This window comes from Vanacampus margaritifer, chromosome 9 (assembly GCF_051991255.1).
Source record: "Vanacampus margaritifer isolate UIUO_Vmar chromosome 9, RoL_Vmar_1.0, whole genome shotgun sequence".
Classification (NCBI taxonomy): domain Eukaryota; kingdom Metazoa; phylum Chordata; class Actinopteri; order Syngnathiformes; family Syngnathidae; genus Vanacampus; species Vanacampus margaritifer.
The window spans coordinates 3,847,935-3,867,846 of record NC_135440.1 but is presented as its reverse complement, the minus strand read 5'-3'; the positions used below and the strand labels follow the sequence as shown (position 1 = coordinate 3,867,846).

At 38.5% G+C, this 19,912-nt stretch overlaps 1 protein-coding gene across 2 annotated transcripts in view; it reads right to left on the bottom strand.

The window, feature by feature from the left end:
- Nucleotides 1-12,209: 12,209 nt before the first annotated feature.
- washc5 (WASH complex subunit 5) overlaps nt 12,210-19,912 on the bottom strand; it is a 39,212-nt gene continuing 31,509 nt past the window's right edge. The window contains exons 14-29 of one of the 2 annotated variants that reach the window (XM_077576555.1): nt 18,529-18,604; nt 18,325-18,435; nt 17,990-18,130; nt 17,431-17,511; nt 17,242-17,343; nt 16,988-17,167; nt 16,766-16,890; nt 16,010-16,172; nt 15,817-15,919; nt 15,656-15,735; nt 15,448-15,551; nt 14,767-14,896; nt 14,566-14,662; nt 14,254-14,407; nt 13,532-13,619; nt 12,210-13,445 (exon numbers count right to left, since the gene is read on the bottom strand). In XM_077576555.1, the coding sequence (XP_077432681.1) occupies nt 13,389-13,445; nt 13,532-13,619; nt 14,254-14,407; nt 14,566-14,662; nt 14,767-14,896; nt 15,448-15,551; nt 15,656-15,735; nt 15,817-15,919; nt 16,010-16,172; nt 16,766-16,890; nt 16,988-17,167; nt 17,242-17,343; nt 17,431-17,511; nt 17,990-18,130; nt 18,325-18,435; nt 18,529-18,604 (1,792 nt within the window). In that variant the 3' untranslated portion in view covers nt 12,210-13,388. Of the gene's footprint in view, nt 13,446-13,531; nt 13,620-14,253; nt 14,408-14,565; nt 14,663-14,766; nt 15,337-15,447; nt 15,552-15,655; nt 15,736-15,816; nt 15,920-16,009; nt 16,173-16,765; nt 16,891-16,987; nt 17,168-17,241; nt 17,344-17,430; nt 17,512-17,989; nt 18,131-18,324; nt 18,436-18,528; nt 18,605-19,912 lie in introns of those variants that run through there. The other variant, XR_013295405.1, reaches the window with a different exon arrangement.

The window sequence follows — 19,912 nt, the reverse complement described above, 5'->3', positions numbered from 1 at the left end:
TTGCCTGCTGTTTTTACCAAGTTAATCAAATCACCGACTTTGCCGGAATTCACAGCGCACAACCTATATCGTTATTTTCATTAATGAACTAAATTATTTAACCAGTTACTGCCTCCATAAAATGTAATTTGGAATTAAATGTTTGTGGAGTTTTTATCATGTCTTTGATATTTAAAGCGACTGAAGTAGAATATTCCATTTCGAATCGCTACTGCCACCTGCTGACAACAAATTAAACTGCACATACCGTTCTTCACATACACACCAGCAAATTACGTCACATCCGCAGACAGGGCGCGGGAAATTCTAACCCAAATCCAATCTGAAAACTATTAGCCAGAGGTTTGCAGGAGTACCCATTGTGAACAGCTAAGGTGTTAATCTACTAATTAGAAGGCATTTCACTCATAAATGGTCAAATAAAAAGCTTGTTTTAAAGTTATCTTTGGGGGGGAAAGTTCCATATCGCAACTTTAAGAATTGATGTTCCATAATTAATATTAGATTGAATTGACGTGAATTGAATTGAATGGGGGAAAGTCAAAATCTCGAAATCAAATCGATTGAGGAAATAAGATGCAAATTCTTTATTCACCTGATTGCATTATGCTCACAATTTTCTTTTTATCATTGCAGGTTCAGGATTCACAGCAACCAAACGATGCCCCATTGTTAACCTGGATTGTCAATCACGTTAAGCCAGATGGGAAAGTCTTCTCTGCTCACTGCAACTGCATGGAAGGCTTGGGAGAAACCTGTAACCATATTGCGACTTTACTATTCTTGATTGAGGCAACAGTGAAAGTGAGTCACTAACCGTCCCATATGAGCAATGACACTAACTCCCTGCATCTATTAAAGGCATTTCCTATAACAAGATTGAAAATATTGATTTCACATCTGCCAAAGCAATGAGGAAAGACTGTAAACTAGCACCACTGATCTGTATATATTACTGGATAGCCAATAGGCCAAGACTTTTGAAGCCGCAAGGCAGCCATATTACTACTCCCAGGAAAACGTTTCTCGGCAAGCTCTATGAAATGACAAACGAGTAAGCGCCAGTAAATAAAACAAATTAATAAACTACCCGAAGTGCATCCTTCCATTTTGTGAATAACACGTGGTCACAGGCATCACGGCGTGAATTGCCTGATAACTACAAGTAGAAATTTTGTACACACAAGTGTGTACTGCCTGGTGGTCTAGAAGTTAATGTGCGAGTGAGTGAGTGCATGAGAAGTGTACACTCTTTCATGGGATTAAAACCTGCTTTCTTTCTTTTTTTAACAACTACAATTTCTTCACAACAGCCTATATGCTTGTATAAACGTGGGTTTCCCAGGCAGCATAAATTATTTTACAAAGCAATTATCTGCGAGTGCTTTCAAATCCCAAATCCTTAGAGATGAGCTACTTCGGTCCCAATTATATAACACTGTTTATATTCAAATTGTTTGAAAATACTCCAATGATCAAGAATTGTAGAACTCTTTACGCTGTTAAAGAGGTAGCCTTTCTCATGCAAGTGAGTTTCAGTCCCCTCCACAAGTGTTGGAACAGTAAGGACAATTCATTTGTTTTTGTTGTATACTGAGGATATTGGGGTTTAGATCAAAAGGTGAATTCCAGCTTTTATTTCATTGTGTTTACATCGAGATCATGTGTTAAACAACTCAGGGCAGAGCACCTTTTGTTTTAACCCACACACTTTTCAAGTGAAGAAAAGTATTGGAACACGTGACTGATGGGAGTTTCTATTGCTTAAATATTAGATTGTGCTTGTTTTTGGCTTTGAGTCTCACCTGTAAAAAACTGCACTTGCTATTAAGCAAACGTGAAGACCGGAGAGCTGCCTATGGGAAAAAGCAAATGATTTAGAAACTGAGGGAAGAGGAAAAATCGATCAGAGCTATTGCACAAACATTGGGCATAGCCAAAAGAGCAATTTGAAAAATCCTGAAGAAAAAAAAACTACTGGAGTACTGCTGAGCAACAGACCTCAAACAGGTCGGCCAAGGATATCCAGCAGTTAATGTAACATTATGAGAGCTGTGAAGAAACACCAGAAGACAGCAGTGAGTGACATCACTTTCAACATCCACAGGGTAGGGGTTAAGGTGTCACAAAAATTCACTGTTAGAAGAAGACTTCAACAGAAGGCCATACCACAAGATGCAAACCACTCACCATCAAAGAATCGGGAGGCCAGATTGGATTTTGCAAAGAATGAGAGGGATGAGCCACAAAAGTTTTGGAACAAAGTTTTATGGACTGATGAGACCAAGATTACCTTCTAACGAAGTGATGTAAAGGCCAAAGTATGGCGAAATAAAGGATCTTTTTATAATCCAAAACATACAAGTTTATCTGTGAAGCAGATGATTGTTAGATTAGATAGAAAGTTTTTGCAGACGCAATAGTACCCAGCCATCCCCAGGAAACGTTGCAACTCATGCCGGGTAAGAGGGGAAGGATAATCAAGGATTACCTGAATTTTTGCTGTGAGAGGCCGCACCTGGCCTTGGCCCACCTCCTTGTCCAAATAGTAGCCCTGTCAAAGTCACATTTGGCTAGGTTCAAAGGAAGGGATGCCTCTTAAAGTCCCACAAAAACGACACGGAGCGTTTCCACTACACGAATGAAGAATGTGTTCAAGATACACCACGCAGTTTGGCACACCAGACAAAACTTTATTCATGAGCCTGTGACATGTGGCAAGTGCAGTTTTGAGTCCAAATGCCATGACAGTATATTGGTAAAAACAGTCAAGGGTCATGAAAGCAGAGATGTCGGCGGCACGAGGGATAAGGAGTACTAGCCCTTCAATAAGTCAAGTGTAGTTGCAAATTTTGACGCACCAACACAGTCCTCCATTTGTGGTAGAGGATGAGAGTCAGGCTTAGGAACCTGGTTAACTTTTTTTGAATGCGTGGAGTCTTATCCGGCAATAGAAGGCATGCCGGGAGAACTCCACACACTCAAGCTAGGGACAGCTAAGCCGTTTCCCATGTATGGGACCTCCTGCTGGAAAAGCGCACGCTTTACTCTGTAGGCATGTTGTTGAATCGGCGTGTGATCACCCACATCAATGTCATGGGAGTGGACATTGGTGCGGGTGAGGCTGGCCCAGAAAAGAGCTAAGTTATTATCTATTGTTGACAGTGTTCTGCCCAGATTTAATTATAACTGTTTTGATTTAGTTATAACTGTTTAGATTTAGTCATAACTGCTTTAATTTCCTCAGTAGAGCTGGGTGAGTGTTTAAATGATGTTTGGGGGAGCTTCCTCTATTCCCACATTGATGAGCCATTTGTCTGGGGTGAAGCAAATGTGTTAATAGGATTCCTTTGTGAAGTTGTGTTTGCTGCGGGGGTGCCGGGTTGTCTGGGACCTACTGTATTTCCACATCAATCGGCCATCTGTCAATGTGGATTGAGTACTGTCTGTCTTTAAAGAGGGGAGGGTTTTTTTGGGGGCCGCTATGCTGAAAGTATAAGAACGACTACAAGTGGGAGGAGGGGACACACACACAAGGGGAACCACAGCGATTTTGTCTGTATCTTGTCTGTGTCCAGAAATTTCTGTAAAATAAATCCTTCGAAGGACCTGTTCACCGATCTCCAGTCTGTATTCAGAAAATCAACATTACGAACACGCGGAAAACTTAAGGATCGTTTTCTAACACTATCAACTGGAAATGGTCACTTTGGGACTTGCTTAGATGGGGCAGTTTACTTTTAATGTCCTTCAAAGCCTCTGAGTTTGGAGACGCAAACACGAGACCATTTGAGAGCAATCTGTCCTTATTTATTTAATGCATCTTGATGTATAGTAAACAACATGAAATTAAGGCAGGAATTCTGAACTTTTGTCTCAATGGAACCTTTTGATCTAAAACCCAAATGTCTTCTGTATACAACAAAAACAAAGGAAAAACCCAAGAGGTTGTGTGTTGGATGCCCAGTCCTTGTGACAATGGAAATGTCCTGAAAAAGATACTGAACCCCCAGTTGCTCCTGAATGCTGCGTCATCGGTAGGTGAATGAGGAGTCAGTGTGAAGCGCTTAGAATGCCTTATAAGTGGAAAAATGTGATCTGTAAGTTCAACAAAACTTAATACGGATCTGCTTACTCTTTGGCTTTGATATGACATTGCCTGGGGGGTCGTGCTTGCTCTGTCCTGGTTGACGGCTCCCCTCTTTGGTGGATGTTTTCATGCATACAGATCCACCACATGTTGACATTATTAACATTTTTAATTCTTTATTTCATATATTAACCATGTTGAAATGTTTTATAGTTGTGTAGAGTAGGTGAAATAGTGTTGAACTCAGTATAATTTGACCTTAACCTTGTTTTTGTCTAAAAATTCCTTCTCAGTGTTTTGCGCACACACATTCTGTTCGTGATAAACAGATTTTGCCACACATACCCTGAGAGCACCTCACTCATGGCCACTCTAAATCCAGTTCAATTTGTTTGTGAGATATTGTTTTGGGAAAAAAGTACGAAAAGTACCCTGAGAGTATATTTTGTCTAAAACGATGAACACAGCTGCGGACTGTGTACGAAAATAATATTATGTAACATATTGTGTGAGAACCAATCTGTTTTACTTATTCATGATTGGGAGGAGAATAGGTGTTCTCTTACTGATTTGGATTCTTTAAAAGCGGTATTCCGCAAAAGAGGGGGCACACACGCACCCTGGAATTCCACCTTTTACGTGATGTTTAGTGTTGTGTGACCGGAGAATTCTCTGTAATAAATCATCTTTGCAAGGAGTTTTTCTCACAAGAAGTCTATCTTCAATGTTTTGGAACACGCAAAAGAGGATAAATAATTAGCCTCTATCAAATGGTGACCTGGACGAAAAACGACGTTTTGCAAGCGGGGCGTTCACGGACGGGTAGAATTCCAGGGCCTTATTAATTACGGTAAGTGGACACTTAATCCACGTTTTAGGAATTCTGTCTGTCTGAGAGCGCTGCGGCTGGTAAATTCGTCTTGCAAAATTATATTGGAGATGGAATTTATGTGAGAAAAATAGTGATAAATTTTGAAGTCGTTTGGTTGGACGCGAAGTCCCAGATTTCGGATTTTACCACGGTATTTTGAACTGTACACGTACGTTGTGGCGGAAGCATTGTCTACGGAAATGCCGTCACGTTGTTGGGCATTGCGCTGAAATGTAGTCAGGCATAAAATGAATGTCGCTAGATTCTTGGATGAATTAGAGATGAATATTATGAATTGACACAGCGGAGAGTACGCCCGCTGTTAGGAAATCATAATAAGTTCCTTGAATAACGGATTTTTTTCTGACAAGGATGAGGATATATTACCAGAGATTGGTACGTAACGTTACGAGAGTTTTCTGCACAATTGAATCGAATAATTGTGGACAGACAGGCTGAAGTAGGCGTATGAATTTGAGAAAGTTACGCTACGAAGGAGCCGATAGACTGCTTCATGATTGACATAAAGCAGTATTTTTTTATTACGAGAGCCATGCTACACAATTGAATCTAATAATTGTAAATAGACAGGCTGAAAGCAGCCGATAGACTGCTTCATGATTGACTTAAAGCAGTATTTATTATTTTGAGAGGAGATCATGATATTTGTTTGTGTGTATTCCATGTTTGTCTAGTACAATTGTCTGACGTCATTTATTATTTTTACGGGGGCGCGATGAGCTATTTTGTTGACTAATAATAGTCTATTATAAGTGAGACGTCACTGCATTTATAACTATTAATACGACTTAAATATAATAATGACTATAATATAATATAATAAGACCCGAATGCAGTTTAACTTCATGAAAAAAAACATGAAGTTGCTAACGCATGTGCAGTAGCTGTCGGAGCCATGCCTACGGAAAAAGACGTGAAATTAAAGACGAATTAAACGAGTGGATGTACAGTTGCTGTGAAAAAGTTTTTTCCCACCGTTGCAATCTACGGTATGTTTAACATCATTGATGAAAGCCGTTGAACTTGCATGTGTAAAAACGTCATGCGCTGGACGAACTCATACGAGACACATCTGTAATTTCTTCGAGTGGAAGAAAAGCGAAACATGATCGTGGATTCGTGGATAAAATGATGAATAATGCTAGAATGTTAGCTTTGGGTATTTCTGTGAAGTTATAACTATTTATATAACTTTAATATAGTAAAAACTGGACAGGTTGATGTTTAATATAAATTACGGGTGCGCTTTTAATCTGAAAAACCGAATGGGTGACCTGATAGTACTTCCGCTAGACGACTTGAGAAGCTTCCGGGGTTTGTAATCGGAACCACTGGATTAAATTTATTGTGGAAAAGGTTAGTTTACTCCAATAAGATCTGGGATTTGTTTGAGGGTTTTAAAGGCGGCAGTTTAATTGTGTATGTGCGTAGACGCCGATCGCTGGTTAAAAAGTGTTATAAATATATGTATTTTTTATATAGAGGAAAATCCCGGACATAACTTTAAGAAAAGTGTATTAAATGATGATTAATGCTGAAATGTTGACTTTCGATGGTTTCGTAAAGACAGCGCGTATAATTTTGATGTGTTTAAGTAAATAGCTTTCTATTTTCTCGCTTTGCAAATACAAACAGCTGTAAATGACAATTACGTAATAAAATAAATGAAACCGTTTAGTAAACGCTGAACGGGATAAATTGATTGGGACGGTAATATTACTAATAAAAATCTCCAACGCGACTCTGTTGTACAGGCCGCGAACGTCAGTGCCTATGTTAAATAATTAGACGACATTACATAAATTGTGGCCGTAACTGATTTTCTAAGGCCCTCAATAACATCTCCAAACGACTAATGTTGATTATCTGGCATCACAGCGCACATGCGTCATATTTAAATTATGTTTAATACAAAACGAACGAATAACAGCACATAACATGAGGAGGTACAGTGTTAAAATATTGCAAAACTTCGATGTACACCTCACGTTTATTACACATACACAACTGTAAGACTGAATGTATTGCTGTGATATTGGAATATACATTCATTAGGTGAATCACTTTGAAGATTATAGTTGCTATGACTCTAGCTGACCGCCAGATGTCACCCTTTTTCCAAATTAAATTGCCAACAGCCTAATCTTGAGTCTCTTTCCAGAATCTGGTGTCAGCCATTTTGAGGGCCATTATCGACAAGTGCCCTATTCCCATCCTGGGGGTGAAGTAATATGTTATTTGTATGTAAAAGGAGACTTCCTCCCTTTGTTAATTACAATTTAAAAAGGGGCCTTTCCCATGCTTGTAAGTAGAAAAATATTTTTTAATTTCTCCTGTATATATTTAACCTTTAAATTGCTGCATGAAGTCCCATTTCAGAATTTGGAGTCGATGCGACTGGACAGACCATTCCATGAGGGAGCCATCTGGGAGAATCACATTTTTGACATAATTTGAGGTGATATGTAATTAAAAAATAATCTCATACTTGATGTTTGACCAAAAGCTGACAAAGGGGTACTCTTGTGAAATATTAATTGAAAACTAGACACTTGCCAATTGACTCTATTATATTTGTAAATTGTTAGAGCAAAGCTATCCTATCTCATCTTAAGTATTATTTATGAAGGTATGCAAAACATATAAAATTAAATATTGTAAAACATAACGATACTGAATTATAATTAGCAATTATTTAATTGTAAACTTTTATTGTTTTGATTACTTTTTATTTTTATTATATATATATTGTTAATTAATTATTTTATTTATTTTTAATTTTTTATTATTTTTTAATTGAAAAAAAATATTATTATTATTTTTTATTATTATTATTTTTTTTTTATTAAAATAAAGGAGGATTTTGTTCTTCCGACTTTTTACTGATATGTCATCACCTAATAACGTTGGGGCAGATTTTATTATGTTTCAGTCAGGTGCCTTTCATTAATCAAGATCATTGTCTCAACTGAGGTCAACTGCCTACTGGACAAATGACTGTAAATGAATGCAGACAGCAGTCCTGGCCGCCACGTGCTGGGCAACAACAGCACTACCTACCGCCACCTGATGAACAGCAGAGGTTCCTGACGCCACCTGGTGGACAGTTTCCGCAATGACTGTACCCTGAACTCACATGCTGTACCCTGAACTCACATGCAAACGTCTTAAATGAAAAAACTGCTCCAATACACACAGTGCTCCGCACAGACTTCCTTACATGCATTCCTGCGTCCCGAACTGTCCTGTGAATCCTATGGGAAAACATCTTCTCAAAAAACTGCTCCACTACGCTGGTGACTCCGCCCCCACCAACAATGTTTCCTTGAATTGGTGATCTCAGACTGTGTGATGTGGTATCTGACTGTTTACACCGCACTCGATTTTTTTTGACAGACATAAGGTGAAAACATATACAGTAAAACATTCCGTAAATAGAAGCAACTGATTGGCAACACTCTATACACACAGATTTATTATATTCTAATATTCTTGATGCCTATTTTGATTTGATCTGATTTGTTTATCTCTGTCTATTTTAAAACAGTCAGCTGTGGGACTAACATCAACAAGGGAGACTAGCAAACTTAATAATGACATATTAAAACTAAGGGCGACTTTATGTATTTGCTTGTTAAATTTGTCCTTCTAATATTATCCCAAATTCTCTTTTGAAATTTAAACAATTGCTTGGGACGAATTGGCGAATTTACTGGTTAAATGTAAAAATTCACCTCTTTTTAAAGCAAAAATTTACTTACTGCTACAGTTCTTTTATTATCGGTCTGAAAAATTCTCTGAGTCGATCTTTTTCAGATGGGGGAATTATTGGTCGGTCTGGGTATATCCAGGGATGTGATTTTTCCGCTAATTCGCGGAATTCCGCTTTTTTTTTTATCTCCAAAAACAAAAATTTAAAATTTCCGATTTCGTCTCTACAGCATTCCATTTTAGTGTTTCCGTAACTGAAATGAAACGGATCTTGCGATTGGCTGAAGTGAAACGGATCTTGCGATTGGCTGAAGTCTCCGTGTTGACCAATAAACGCGCTTGTTATAAAGGCGTAGGAGTGTGCCATTGTTCATTTCTCACACGTTTTTGCCGGGTGTTTAAAGAAAGATGTCCGTGATCGAATGCAAAGATGCTCCGCGAGTTAAGGAAATTGACAAGATCGTAAAAAACAAGTTTCGATGGGACTGGTTAGAGAAGGATATATCTACAAATGTTGGAAAGAAGACTGTGACGAATTTGTTCAGTGACTTTATTCGGAAGATCGATCGTGCCGGGAAAGCGCTTTGCATTTGGTGCCATGATACCATTGACTATGGTGGGAGAGGTTTCAAAGCTCTTGAAAGTCACGCAAAGAGCAAAAAACACGTGAAAGAACTCCAGTCAAGAACAACAAATTATTCCATCGCTCGAAGTTTCGGTGCCCAAACGAAAACTCCAAAACTTTACGGCCTCCATCCCTTATTGACATCACAATCAGAAGCGGTAATAGAGAGACGTGATCCACCCCAACAACCTGTACCAGTTGCTGATAGAGTCGTGAATTTTGAGGTAGGTGGTAAACTTTTAAAATTAATTTGACAGTTTTCCCCTTTTTTTCGAAAATATTATAACGTAATAATGATCATGTTTGCACTTTTCAGGTTTCAATATGTTGATATGCGGCCCCCAGACCCCCGGCTAAATTTTCAGATAATTTCACTTTGGTCAAATCACATCCCTGTATATCGTCGCGAAGAACACAAACAGTCCATGTTGAATTAAATATAGAATTATAAGTTAGTCTCAATGTGATAATTATATAGTCCGTGAGAATGAATTAATTCACAGGAGGACAATTGAGGATTGGTGATTGAACCTACAGACATGGAAGAGAGTAAGTTTTGGCAAAGACGGCGAAAATAAGGTGAATATGTTCTATTTTATCCTCCCATGAATATCTTATTAGTGACGGCCCTGGGGTCAGATGTTATTTTTTTATTTTATTTGTTGGCGAAAGTTGCATTTATTTTATGGCTGGAAGCACATTCATGCCATATCTATAACAGTAAATATTATGATAAAACATTTCATTAATCATTACAAGCTGTAGACAAAAATTGGCCTCGTCAGATTTGAATTGGCTATAAGATTTTCATTGTAGCATTAATGAATGTGCTTAGGTCATTAAACTCAGCCAAAGGCTGAATTTTGATTGAATGTCACAACAAACAGAATTTTTCCCCAGGACGGACCTACAGAACTTCACTAACATTTACTAACTCCAAACTAATAAACTACCAGATGCTCTTTCAAAAAGAAGGGATGTGAATATGTATGTTTATTAGTGACTAAATGAGAATGTTCTGCACCCAGATGAGGTGATGGAAAGGTCAATCTGGTCCAGTTCACGGGGGGCACATGGTTCCACATCTTGCCTATCAGACCTGCCGGGTCCGCCTTCTACTCAACCCCCACCAACAGGAACGACCTGAGGCCTGCTTGCAGTGTCCACCTGACGAGCTGAGGACATCATTCAATGGAGCTGCTCTCGCTGAGGACATCACTCAATGGAGATTGGAGGCACGTGTCCTTTTCCGGGCATCGTTCCACAAAGAATGAGTCACACCTTGGGAAAACAAATCCCGGTGATCAATCCCTGCATCTCTGGCAGTTGATGTGGGTTCTAAAAGAGCTGAAGGACCCACTCATCCATCCATCCATTTCCTTGACCGCTTGTCCTCACATGGGTTGTGAGGGTACTGGAGCCTATTCCAGCTGGCTTCGGGCAGTAGGCGGGGTACAACCTGAACGGGTTGCCAGCCAATCGCAGAGCTGAAGGACCCCCCTTTTAAAAAAACGCAAGAATGAAAATGGAACTGACAAACTTCCTTCTCATTCAACAAATAACTTCCATCGCTCAAAACGACAACAAGTCTTCAATTACGTCTTCAAATGCGTCTCCAATTGCAGTTACAACATGACACTCTTTCTCATACTGACTGTCATGCCAATCTGCTATTTCTGGGATCCCCTTACCACAATTTTGAACATAATCACAACACATCGTCTTCATATATGATATGCTTATTTTACTGAACAAATCTTTTAATGAATCACATTGTTTTTGACATATGACTGACCTCCTCTCCTGCTAAAAGAATGTTTTCATTTGCTCTTATTTTAATGTTGCACCAGCCATTGCGACGAAGATCCTGCTGGAATCTTTTGGTAAAAATGTTTAAATGTTTAGTTTTTGGGCTTTTTCAAAGCCCAACAGGGGAAATGTTGACATTATTAACATTTTTAATTCTTTATTTCATATATTAACCATGTTGAAATGTTTTATAGATGTGTACAGTAGGTGAAATAGTGTTGAACTCAGTATAATTTGACCTTAACCTTGTTTTTGTCTAAAAATTCCTTCTCAGTGTTTTGCGCACACACATTCTGTTCGTGAGAACAGATTTTGCCACACATACCCTGAGAGCACCATCACTCATGGCCACTCTAAATCCAGTTCAATTTGTTTGTGAGATATTGTTTGGGGAAAAAAGTACGAAAAGTACCCTGAGAGTATATTTTGTCTAAAAAGATGAACACAGCTGCGGACTGTGTTCGAAAATAATATTATGTAACATATTGTGTGAGAACCAATCTGTTTTACTTATTCATGATGGGAGGAGAATAGGTGTTCTCTTACTGATTTAGATTCTTTAAAAGCGGTATTCCGCAAAAGAGGGGACACACACGCACCCTGGAATTCCACCTTTTACGTGATGTTTAGTGTTGTGTGACCGGAGAATTCTCTGTAATAAATCATCTTTGCAAGGAGTTTTTCTCACAAGAAGTCTATCTTCAATGTTTTGGAACACGCAAAAGAGGATAATTAGCCTCTATCACACACCAGCATCTACCGAAATTCAAACACAATCTGCTTCTTTCTCTGGTCGTTGAATTGGTGGAGGCTGATGTCTGTGGATCTCACTCTGCTTCATCTATCCTTCCTTCCTTTCCTCGGTCGTTCCTTTGGTCTCTTGAGGTCTCCCTAATTTGTTGGAATTTAGATGTTTCTGGGGTTGGTGAAAGATTCTGGTTGGTAACCCGGTGGGTAGTAGGTGATGTATGGTCGGTGCTTGATTTCACTTTTCTTTCTTTTCTTTGATCCTTCCTCAGGTTTCCTGACAACTTCACGACTTTTACGTTTTAGGTGAATTAATATGCTATCACACACACCCGCACAGGCACATACAATTATTTTTTATTTTTTTTAAGCGCAATGATGATGACATGTCGAATTGGTAAGATTACCAAATGAACAATACTGAGCTCTCTCAAAGAAAAAAAGAAAACTTTTTTTTTTAATGATATGACATTTCAGACTGTCATTAGTACTTTTGTGCATTTCATCTGCCGCGAGAAAGTGGTTCTGGATCTTTGCCCATCTTAGCTTCCAAGTCATTAGAAACTGTTTGCTCGCACAGATATACTGTTTTGCAGAAATATAACAAAGATAAAAGATTTACATGGTTATTTAATTTTAGACTTGGCAAGAAGGCACTCTGGACACCTAACTATTTGCAAGTAAATATGTCCCCTTCAAACAAAAAATTTGATGTTTTATTATTATTAGAAATGGTATAACAAAATGCTAATATAATGTAAGGAACTCTAAAGCATCTATCTATGTACAAAATACAACGTTACATGTGCTTTAAGACATTGGTTATCTAAATCAGTGATACTCATTGCACGAGCCATGGCTCGTTTACCTTTAATTTGTGGCTCCAGTGGCAAGTTCTAGGCATGGGCCAATACCAATTTTGTCAATTTTAATGAGGGGTAATTGCCTTCAATTAACTTCTTTTTTTTTTCTCCGCAAGGGAGTGTGCACGGAGGAGGGGGAAAGCAGGGATGTAATGATAGTTACACATGGCTGGTCTTGGCAGTTTGCATTGTCCATAAAAAAAAGAAGAAAAAAGAAAAAAAAACGTGTACATAAGAAGAATTTAAACATAAGAAGGTTGCAAACATTTATTTATTTAAACTTAACATGGGACATGTTTGTTAATGTACCAAATATTCTATATGTTTTTTGTAATTGATTGTGTTCAATGGGAGGGGGGGGGGGGCGTCTCTGTTTTTATTTACCGAAATTTAAGAGCTGTAATTTTAATATAGGGAAAACACAGTCAATGCTATTTTTTTTTAAATATTCTGCTAGAAGATGCAAATTATAAGTCTAATTTCATCTCAATTAATGTTGTTTTCCCCCCTTGACTTTCCTCTTTCCCCCTTGCTAATGTGGCTCTTGTGTAAAAAATAAATAAAGAAATAGCGAGTATCACTGATCTAAATAATGAAATGTAAGCATAAGGCAATAAAAGTATTTTCTGCCTGGGTGCTTCTTCAGGATCTTCATATTATAGTTCTGAATTCATCAAAAATGAAACTGGGGACATGGGCTTCAGCCACCTTGAGAACACAGAAACACAAATAAGGATACATTTGCAACACATTGACCACAGATGTTTAATTTTCAAAGTTTGAGAGTGACCTACCTTGCGTGATAATTTAGTATATTTTACATAGTCTTCCAGGAGCATGAGTGCTCCCACCACATCAGAGGGCATGTCAGGGATCTTCTGACTTTAATTGGAGGAAAAAAAGAACTCAGATGAGCACTTATGAAGACATTGGCTTCATTTATTTTCAATTTATATCACATCAAGAAAGAAGACTATAAAAACTATGGATTCAGTTAACTCATTCACTCCCCGCCATTTTCACTGAAGCAACCCCCTTCGCTCCCGACTGTTTTACTGGATTTTGACTGATTTTACAAGGTACACAGAATATTATGTTCTATTGCTATAAAAATATGGAACCTACCACAAGAAAGGTTAGAGTCTCTTCTTTCATCAGGAAAGAAAATGATATTTGTATCTGTTTCCGTTTTGCAGTAATTAGCATTAGAATATAGCTAAGTTTCATCATTAGTCACAAAACTGTTAAAAACACTGGGAAAAAGAGCTTGTTGCAACATTGCCCTGGCTGATCTCTTATACTCTGCTGCAACCAGCTGGCCGTTTTTTGTAATAACTACCATTGCTTTGAGCAACCTCTTCATGTCAGAAGCTGCATCAAAGCCTTCTGTATGCTCTAGCATAACAAAAACATAAAAAACGTATGAATACATTTTTGGGAGTGGAGGACAAAGTATTAAACGTATTTATAAGTTTATGGGTTTGAATGAGTTAACTGAGCCTCTTTGCCTGGTTACCTTGTACACTGTTCCATGATAGAGCGGATGAACTGACCAATGAGAGCCAAGAACTGGTGTGTGTATCTGGAGTGAAACTGCTTCAGAAGTGTGAGCAAGCCAAGCACTAAGGGAGGCCAGTCAACCGGGTCAGTGGATTTCCTGCATGTCATTCCTGTCACAAGTTCAACATATCATTACATTTACTGTACATGTCCTAGCAGGTTAAAACAAAAGTAAAATTATTCTAAATAAGTAATAGTGAGGCATAATAGATTTTTTTATAATAGTGGGGGTACTTATAAAGAGAGAAATACATGGATGGGCACCAACCTTGGTTTCTGCTGTACTGAAGCTTTGGCAGCTGTGCTATAATGAACAGGAAGTTGATGATGGGAAAGAAAGGAAGGCGCTTTGTGGTGATGTAGATCTGTGAAAAAAACAAAAGTAAATTGAAAAAAAGTCTGCAAGTAGCTTTTAGGTAAACTGTGAAATGAATACAAGGCAATATCATACATATTAATCTCAACAAACCTTATTAAGTGGGTTGTGAATACCCGCAGCCTCCAAATAGGCTGTGATTTCATACAAAAGAGTGTTGTCCTCTTTTGGGTAGGGCAGCGATGGGTCCTGGTAGTGGGCTTCAATGTCTGCTAGCAGCGACCTGCAAGGATCAAAAACACAAAATAACATTGAGGAAAAAAAGTTCTGGACATTTATACAAACCCATTTACATTTAGAATGTAAAAGGGTTTGTATAAATATACAAAACTTTATCATGTAAATGTACACTTAAATGTACATCATTTTTCACTTTAATTTACATTCCAATTTCATTATACAGTAATGTAAATTTAAATTAGAAGCATTTTATTTTGGTGGCATTTTTAATGTTCAACATAGATGTCACAATATTAAAATTGAAGGCCCTGCAAAAGTCCTTGGTGACAAGTCGCACTTCTTTCCAAAGACTGTGTGCGCGCAAGTGTGTGTGCGTGCGAGGGAGCGCTCTTGTGATGGCAGTGGATGGGGGGAAAATTGGTGGGAGAGGTGCCCCCCCCCAAAAAAAATTTCACCGGGGCCTCTCAGCATGGTGTTACGCCACTGCAAGTACCAGAATAAGGAGTCAAAGCATCCCAAAACCAAAGCTGTAATATTTTGTGCATTTTGTTCATTGCAGCAGCTGTGTAGGAGAAAAACAAGCACTGGACTGACTTGTTAATGTTTTCGAGGGCAGCCGCCAGGTGTTTGGAGTCAAACTTGCAGGAGTAGTTCAACTCATTAGCAATTTGCTGTCGAAGAATTTGCATTTGGCCAACCTACAGCAAAGATTCAACACTAGGTGAGGCATTTTTTTCCTTATTGTGGAAAAAAATAAAACATCTGTCTATTATTTTCAAACATGAAATTATCACATGTATACCTTCATGATGGCCTCCAAATATGGCCCCCAGATTTTAGGGGTTTTGGCAACAGCACCAGCATATACTTTGCTGGCATTGCCTATAAGAAGAGAAAATATATAGTCTGTTTTGTCACAGAATTCCATAAAATACCTAAGATTTTTCTTAAATTATTACCTACCCACAATGCCCTGAACTGGATTGACAGCACCCAGCATGGCTTTAAAGACCTCTAATGTAGCTTTATCCTTCAGAATGGTCTTCTGAATCATTGTCAAGAAATTCTAAATGGAGAAGCTTATATTTTAAGGTCCAAATACACAGGGATGAATATTTAAAACGATGTCCATTTGTACTGTACAGCAACTCATCACCTGTAGCTCCTTGACAATCATGAAGCACAGCAAGCGGTCCAGACCATTGAGGCCAAATGTACCCAAGGTGCTCTGGATCTCTGAGAACAGCCTGTTGTTGGTCACTTCCTGGTGGCTCTTCAGGTCATACCAAGTGTTCATTTGGTCAATGTAGCATGTTACCCTGTGAGAAATATCCAACACAGATGAGATTTTAAGGTGTGGTGTGCTGGAGCAGCATCATCTCAACTGCAGAGAGGAAGAGACTGAACAAATTGGTGAAGAAGGCGGGCTGGCTCTGTTCTGGGCTCCAGTCTCGAAACGGTAGAGGTGGTAGGCAACAGCAGAATGGTGACAAAGCTATCATCTAATCTCTCCGGGGTAATGCCTCCCACCCCCTATGCAGGACTGTTCGAGCCATGGAGAGCACAATTAGTGCTAGACTTCTTCACCCATGCTGCAACAACATGCCTACCTGCTGCTGTTAGACTTTACAATCAGCTGTACTCTCGGTAGACCATTGATGTGGTGTGATGTGATGTTTTGATTTCAAATTTAACAAATGTGGTGATGATGATGCCATCTATTTGCACTACTGTGTTTCTCTGTTTTTATTTAACTATAGGCTACATAAGTATTTTTTGTGATACATATTATTGATATATGTGTGATGATGTGTATTGCTGCTGGTAACGCTGTGAATTTCTCCACTGTGGGATAAAAAAAAGGTGTATCGTATCTTATCTATCTCAAATGTTATGCCTAATGCACACATACTTGGGATCCGTGATCCGAAGAATCTCTCTGCAGAGTCGTCCAATGAAGGTGGCAGACTCATCCACAGATGGAAACTTGGGGATGGGGATGTGAGTGGACTGGTACACACTCTGCCAGTCCTGGATCTGATCAAGATTATGGAAGGGAAAAAAAATGATCTACTGATATACAGTACGCTGGGAGAAAAAAAAATTGTGTTGTTCTGCCATTAGCGAATCCAACCTTAGCCCTCAGGAAACTGTTGCACTCTTGTTCTACATTGTAGTTGATGATTCGGGACACTTCTTCCTGCCAAATTTTAAGGCCGTATATACTGACGTAATCCTGGATGTACTCAAATGACCTGTAGAATCCGTCCATGGTGGCTGCCATGTCTTTTAATTTGGGCATCAACTCACTAGGCTGAGACAATTGAGAATGCACTATCAATGACAATATATTCATATTAATATCATAGAACAAATCTGATGCCTAACCTTAGCCTTGGGGTTGAAAATCAATCCTTTGTGAAGAGCATAAGCAACCCTCTTCACCAGCTCCTTCCTGATGCCATCTTCCAGAAGTTGCTTAGGATCCACCTAAATCATATCACGTCACTTTTGTCATTTAGTTTAAAAAGTCTGTTAAATAAGATATATTTTTTACACCATGCAAGAACAAGCAACCTTGATAATTCCAACTAAAGTTGTCTTCATCATCAAGATCCCTTCAGTGAAAATGGAGATGTCATGGGTAAGCTTAGCCACCTGCAGTGGTGATAATAAAGCAGAAAAAAAGAATCATTAATGCAGAAATTTGATGAAATAAAGAGAAAATATTGTGTAGTGCTTTTTTTTTTCAATAGTTGTGCTCCTTGTTTTTCCACAACATAAGTGCAATATTTAAAAAAAAAAATTCAATTTAATACATTAACAGTAATTTGTGTTTAAATGATTGTTTTGCCATGATTTTTTGATAATTTATATGCAATCAGCCCAATATTTGTTTTGATAAATGAACTATTGTACAAAAAAAGAAGCTGCTGGCACAAACTAAATGTTCTCATTTGTATTTCACAGTAAGAGTTTGATGAGGTGGGTGTGCAAAAAATATTGAGAGACAGTATGAGCACATTCATTTTTTTGCATAAAAGCATCTTGAAGCCCTTTTGAATAATTCAGCTTTCAATTTTACACAGTAGATGTAACGTGTTTGAGTATATTACAAACTAATCAGCTTCTGTACTTCATAGCGTGCTCCTAGCTGGGAGTAGTCCTTCAATTTGTCCTTGTCCAGCCGCGTGGGCACCTCAATGATGTCATGGATCTGAAGCTTAATGATCTTGGCCAGAGAGGTGAACATGCTCTCTGGGATGATCTGCAGTACCTACAAACAGAAAGTGGAGATACTAAATAACGACAATCAATACTTGAAGCTGAGAGGAGAGACGATTAAATTAACAATCATCTAAAAATCACAAAACAAAATACAGTAACTACCAGGTACCAGTACACGGAGAGTTAAAAGCTCTATAATTATTTCATTGGTAAAAATGGACTGTATTCAATGATGAATTACACCTTTCTGACATAGGCCACCAATTCTCCAGAGTAAAACTGCGAAACACTCAGCAGGTCAGCGCTGTTGACTTGGTTGATGCGCAGCAATGGAAGATCCAAAGCAGAGGCCAGCTGGTCTCAACACACAGAAATTGTTTTTACGATTGTTTGAAAGTATCAACAAATTGTAGTTATCCATGCAGACTGGGTAAAAATTGGCCTTACCTTCAGAAAGGTAGCTCGCAGTTTTGTGACCATGGATGAATTTACACGGATGTTCTCCTGCATTATGGATGTAAAGCTGCAGGGTAAAACATGAGCCGGGGAGCAAAGTATGTGTTAGAGGGGGGAAAAAACATGAAATTTGCTTTGCATGACAAACAAAAGCCATAACAGCACACACAGCACCTGCATCCTGTGCTACCTGCATACCGATGAATCAATGAGTCATGTAGAGTATTAAATCAATTATTCATGTGAAAATCTAGCAAGGGAAATTGTTTTGTTTTTTTTACCTTTTAACTTTTGCATTAACACAGCAGGGACAGGGCAGAAGTTATGATCATGACTCGGATTTTAACCCAACAAAGTTATCTTACAATAATAAATGGACTGTCAAAAATTTTATCTTGTTTAAATAGTCTAAGTGGGGGTGAAAAAAATGCCCCAGTAATGTAAAACAAAACAAAAAGCATGTCCTTTGCTTGGACATCAGCATTACAGGTTTTACCTTACATTTTGTGAAATCACTTTGTATAAATTCAGGCATAAGTCTCTTAAGGAGACACATGTTATGCGACAAGGTATGGTTATTTTTTTAATAAAAACACAGATGCTACGTGGTATTGTCTTAATTATGTCAAAAAGAAATGAAGTGACCAACTAGAAATACATGTTTGTAACCTAGCAGAATGTATCCCACCAGACATCTTCTGGAATTTCTCATGCATTCCAATACACAAGTGGATGATAATCAATTTAGACTCTAGCTGTTCTACCGAAAGAAGAAGCCCATCATAGTGGAGTGCACTTATATAGCACTTTTAGCTAGGGATGTCCCGGTCCGATCACATAGTCGGATATCGGGCCCGATCATGTGGTTGCTGATTCGATCGGAATTGGACTTTGTCTACCGATCAGGTCTCGGATAAATGTAAGAGGTTATTTTCACATATTTTTATTTGATTAAATCTGGAGTTAAGCGGTGGCACAGAGTGACATGTAATTTTCCCACACAGCTAAGCTTGCGGCATGGATTTGCTATTGGCTGAATCCCGTTGAGCGGGCTAAACAGGGAAATAGCTAGTTGATAATAAGTCATTATCATCTTTTGTGTGTGAAAGCACTTCACTGACGCAGCCCCGCTACATCAGGCACTGGCAACTTTTGAAGCCGTGAGGCCGCCATATTGCTCCTCCCAAGAAACGTTTCTCGGCACACGATCCTATACATTTACAGTATGGAAATTGGAGAACATTTGAGACAGTACTTAGAAGAAACAGCATGAGTCATGATGTTTTAAATTTGTTAAAACAAAAACAAGAGGACTTCATACATTTTACAACTTGCCTTAAATACATGAGGAAACTCGTATATATTTTATTAAAGA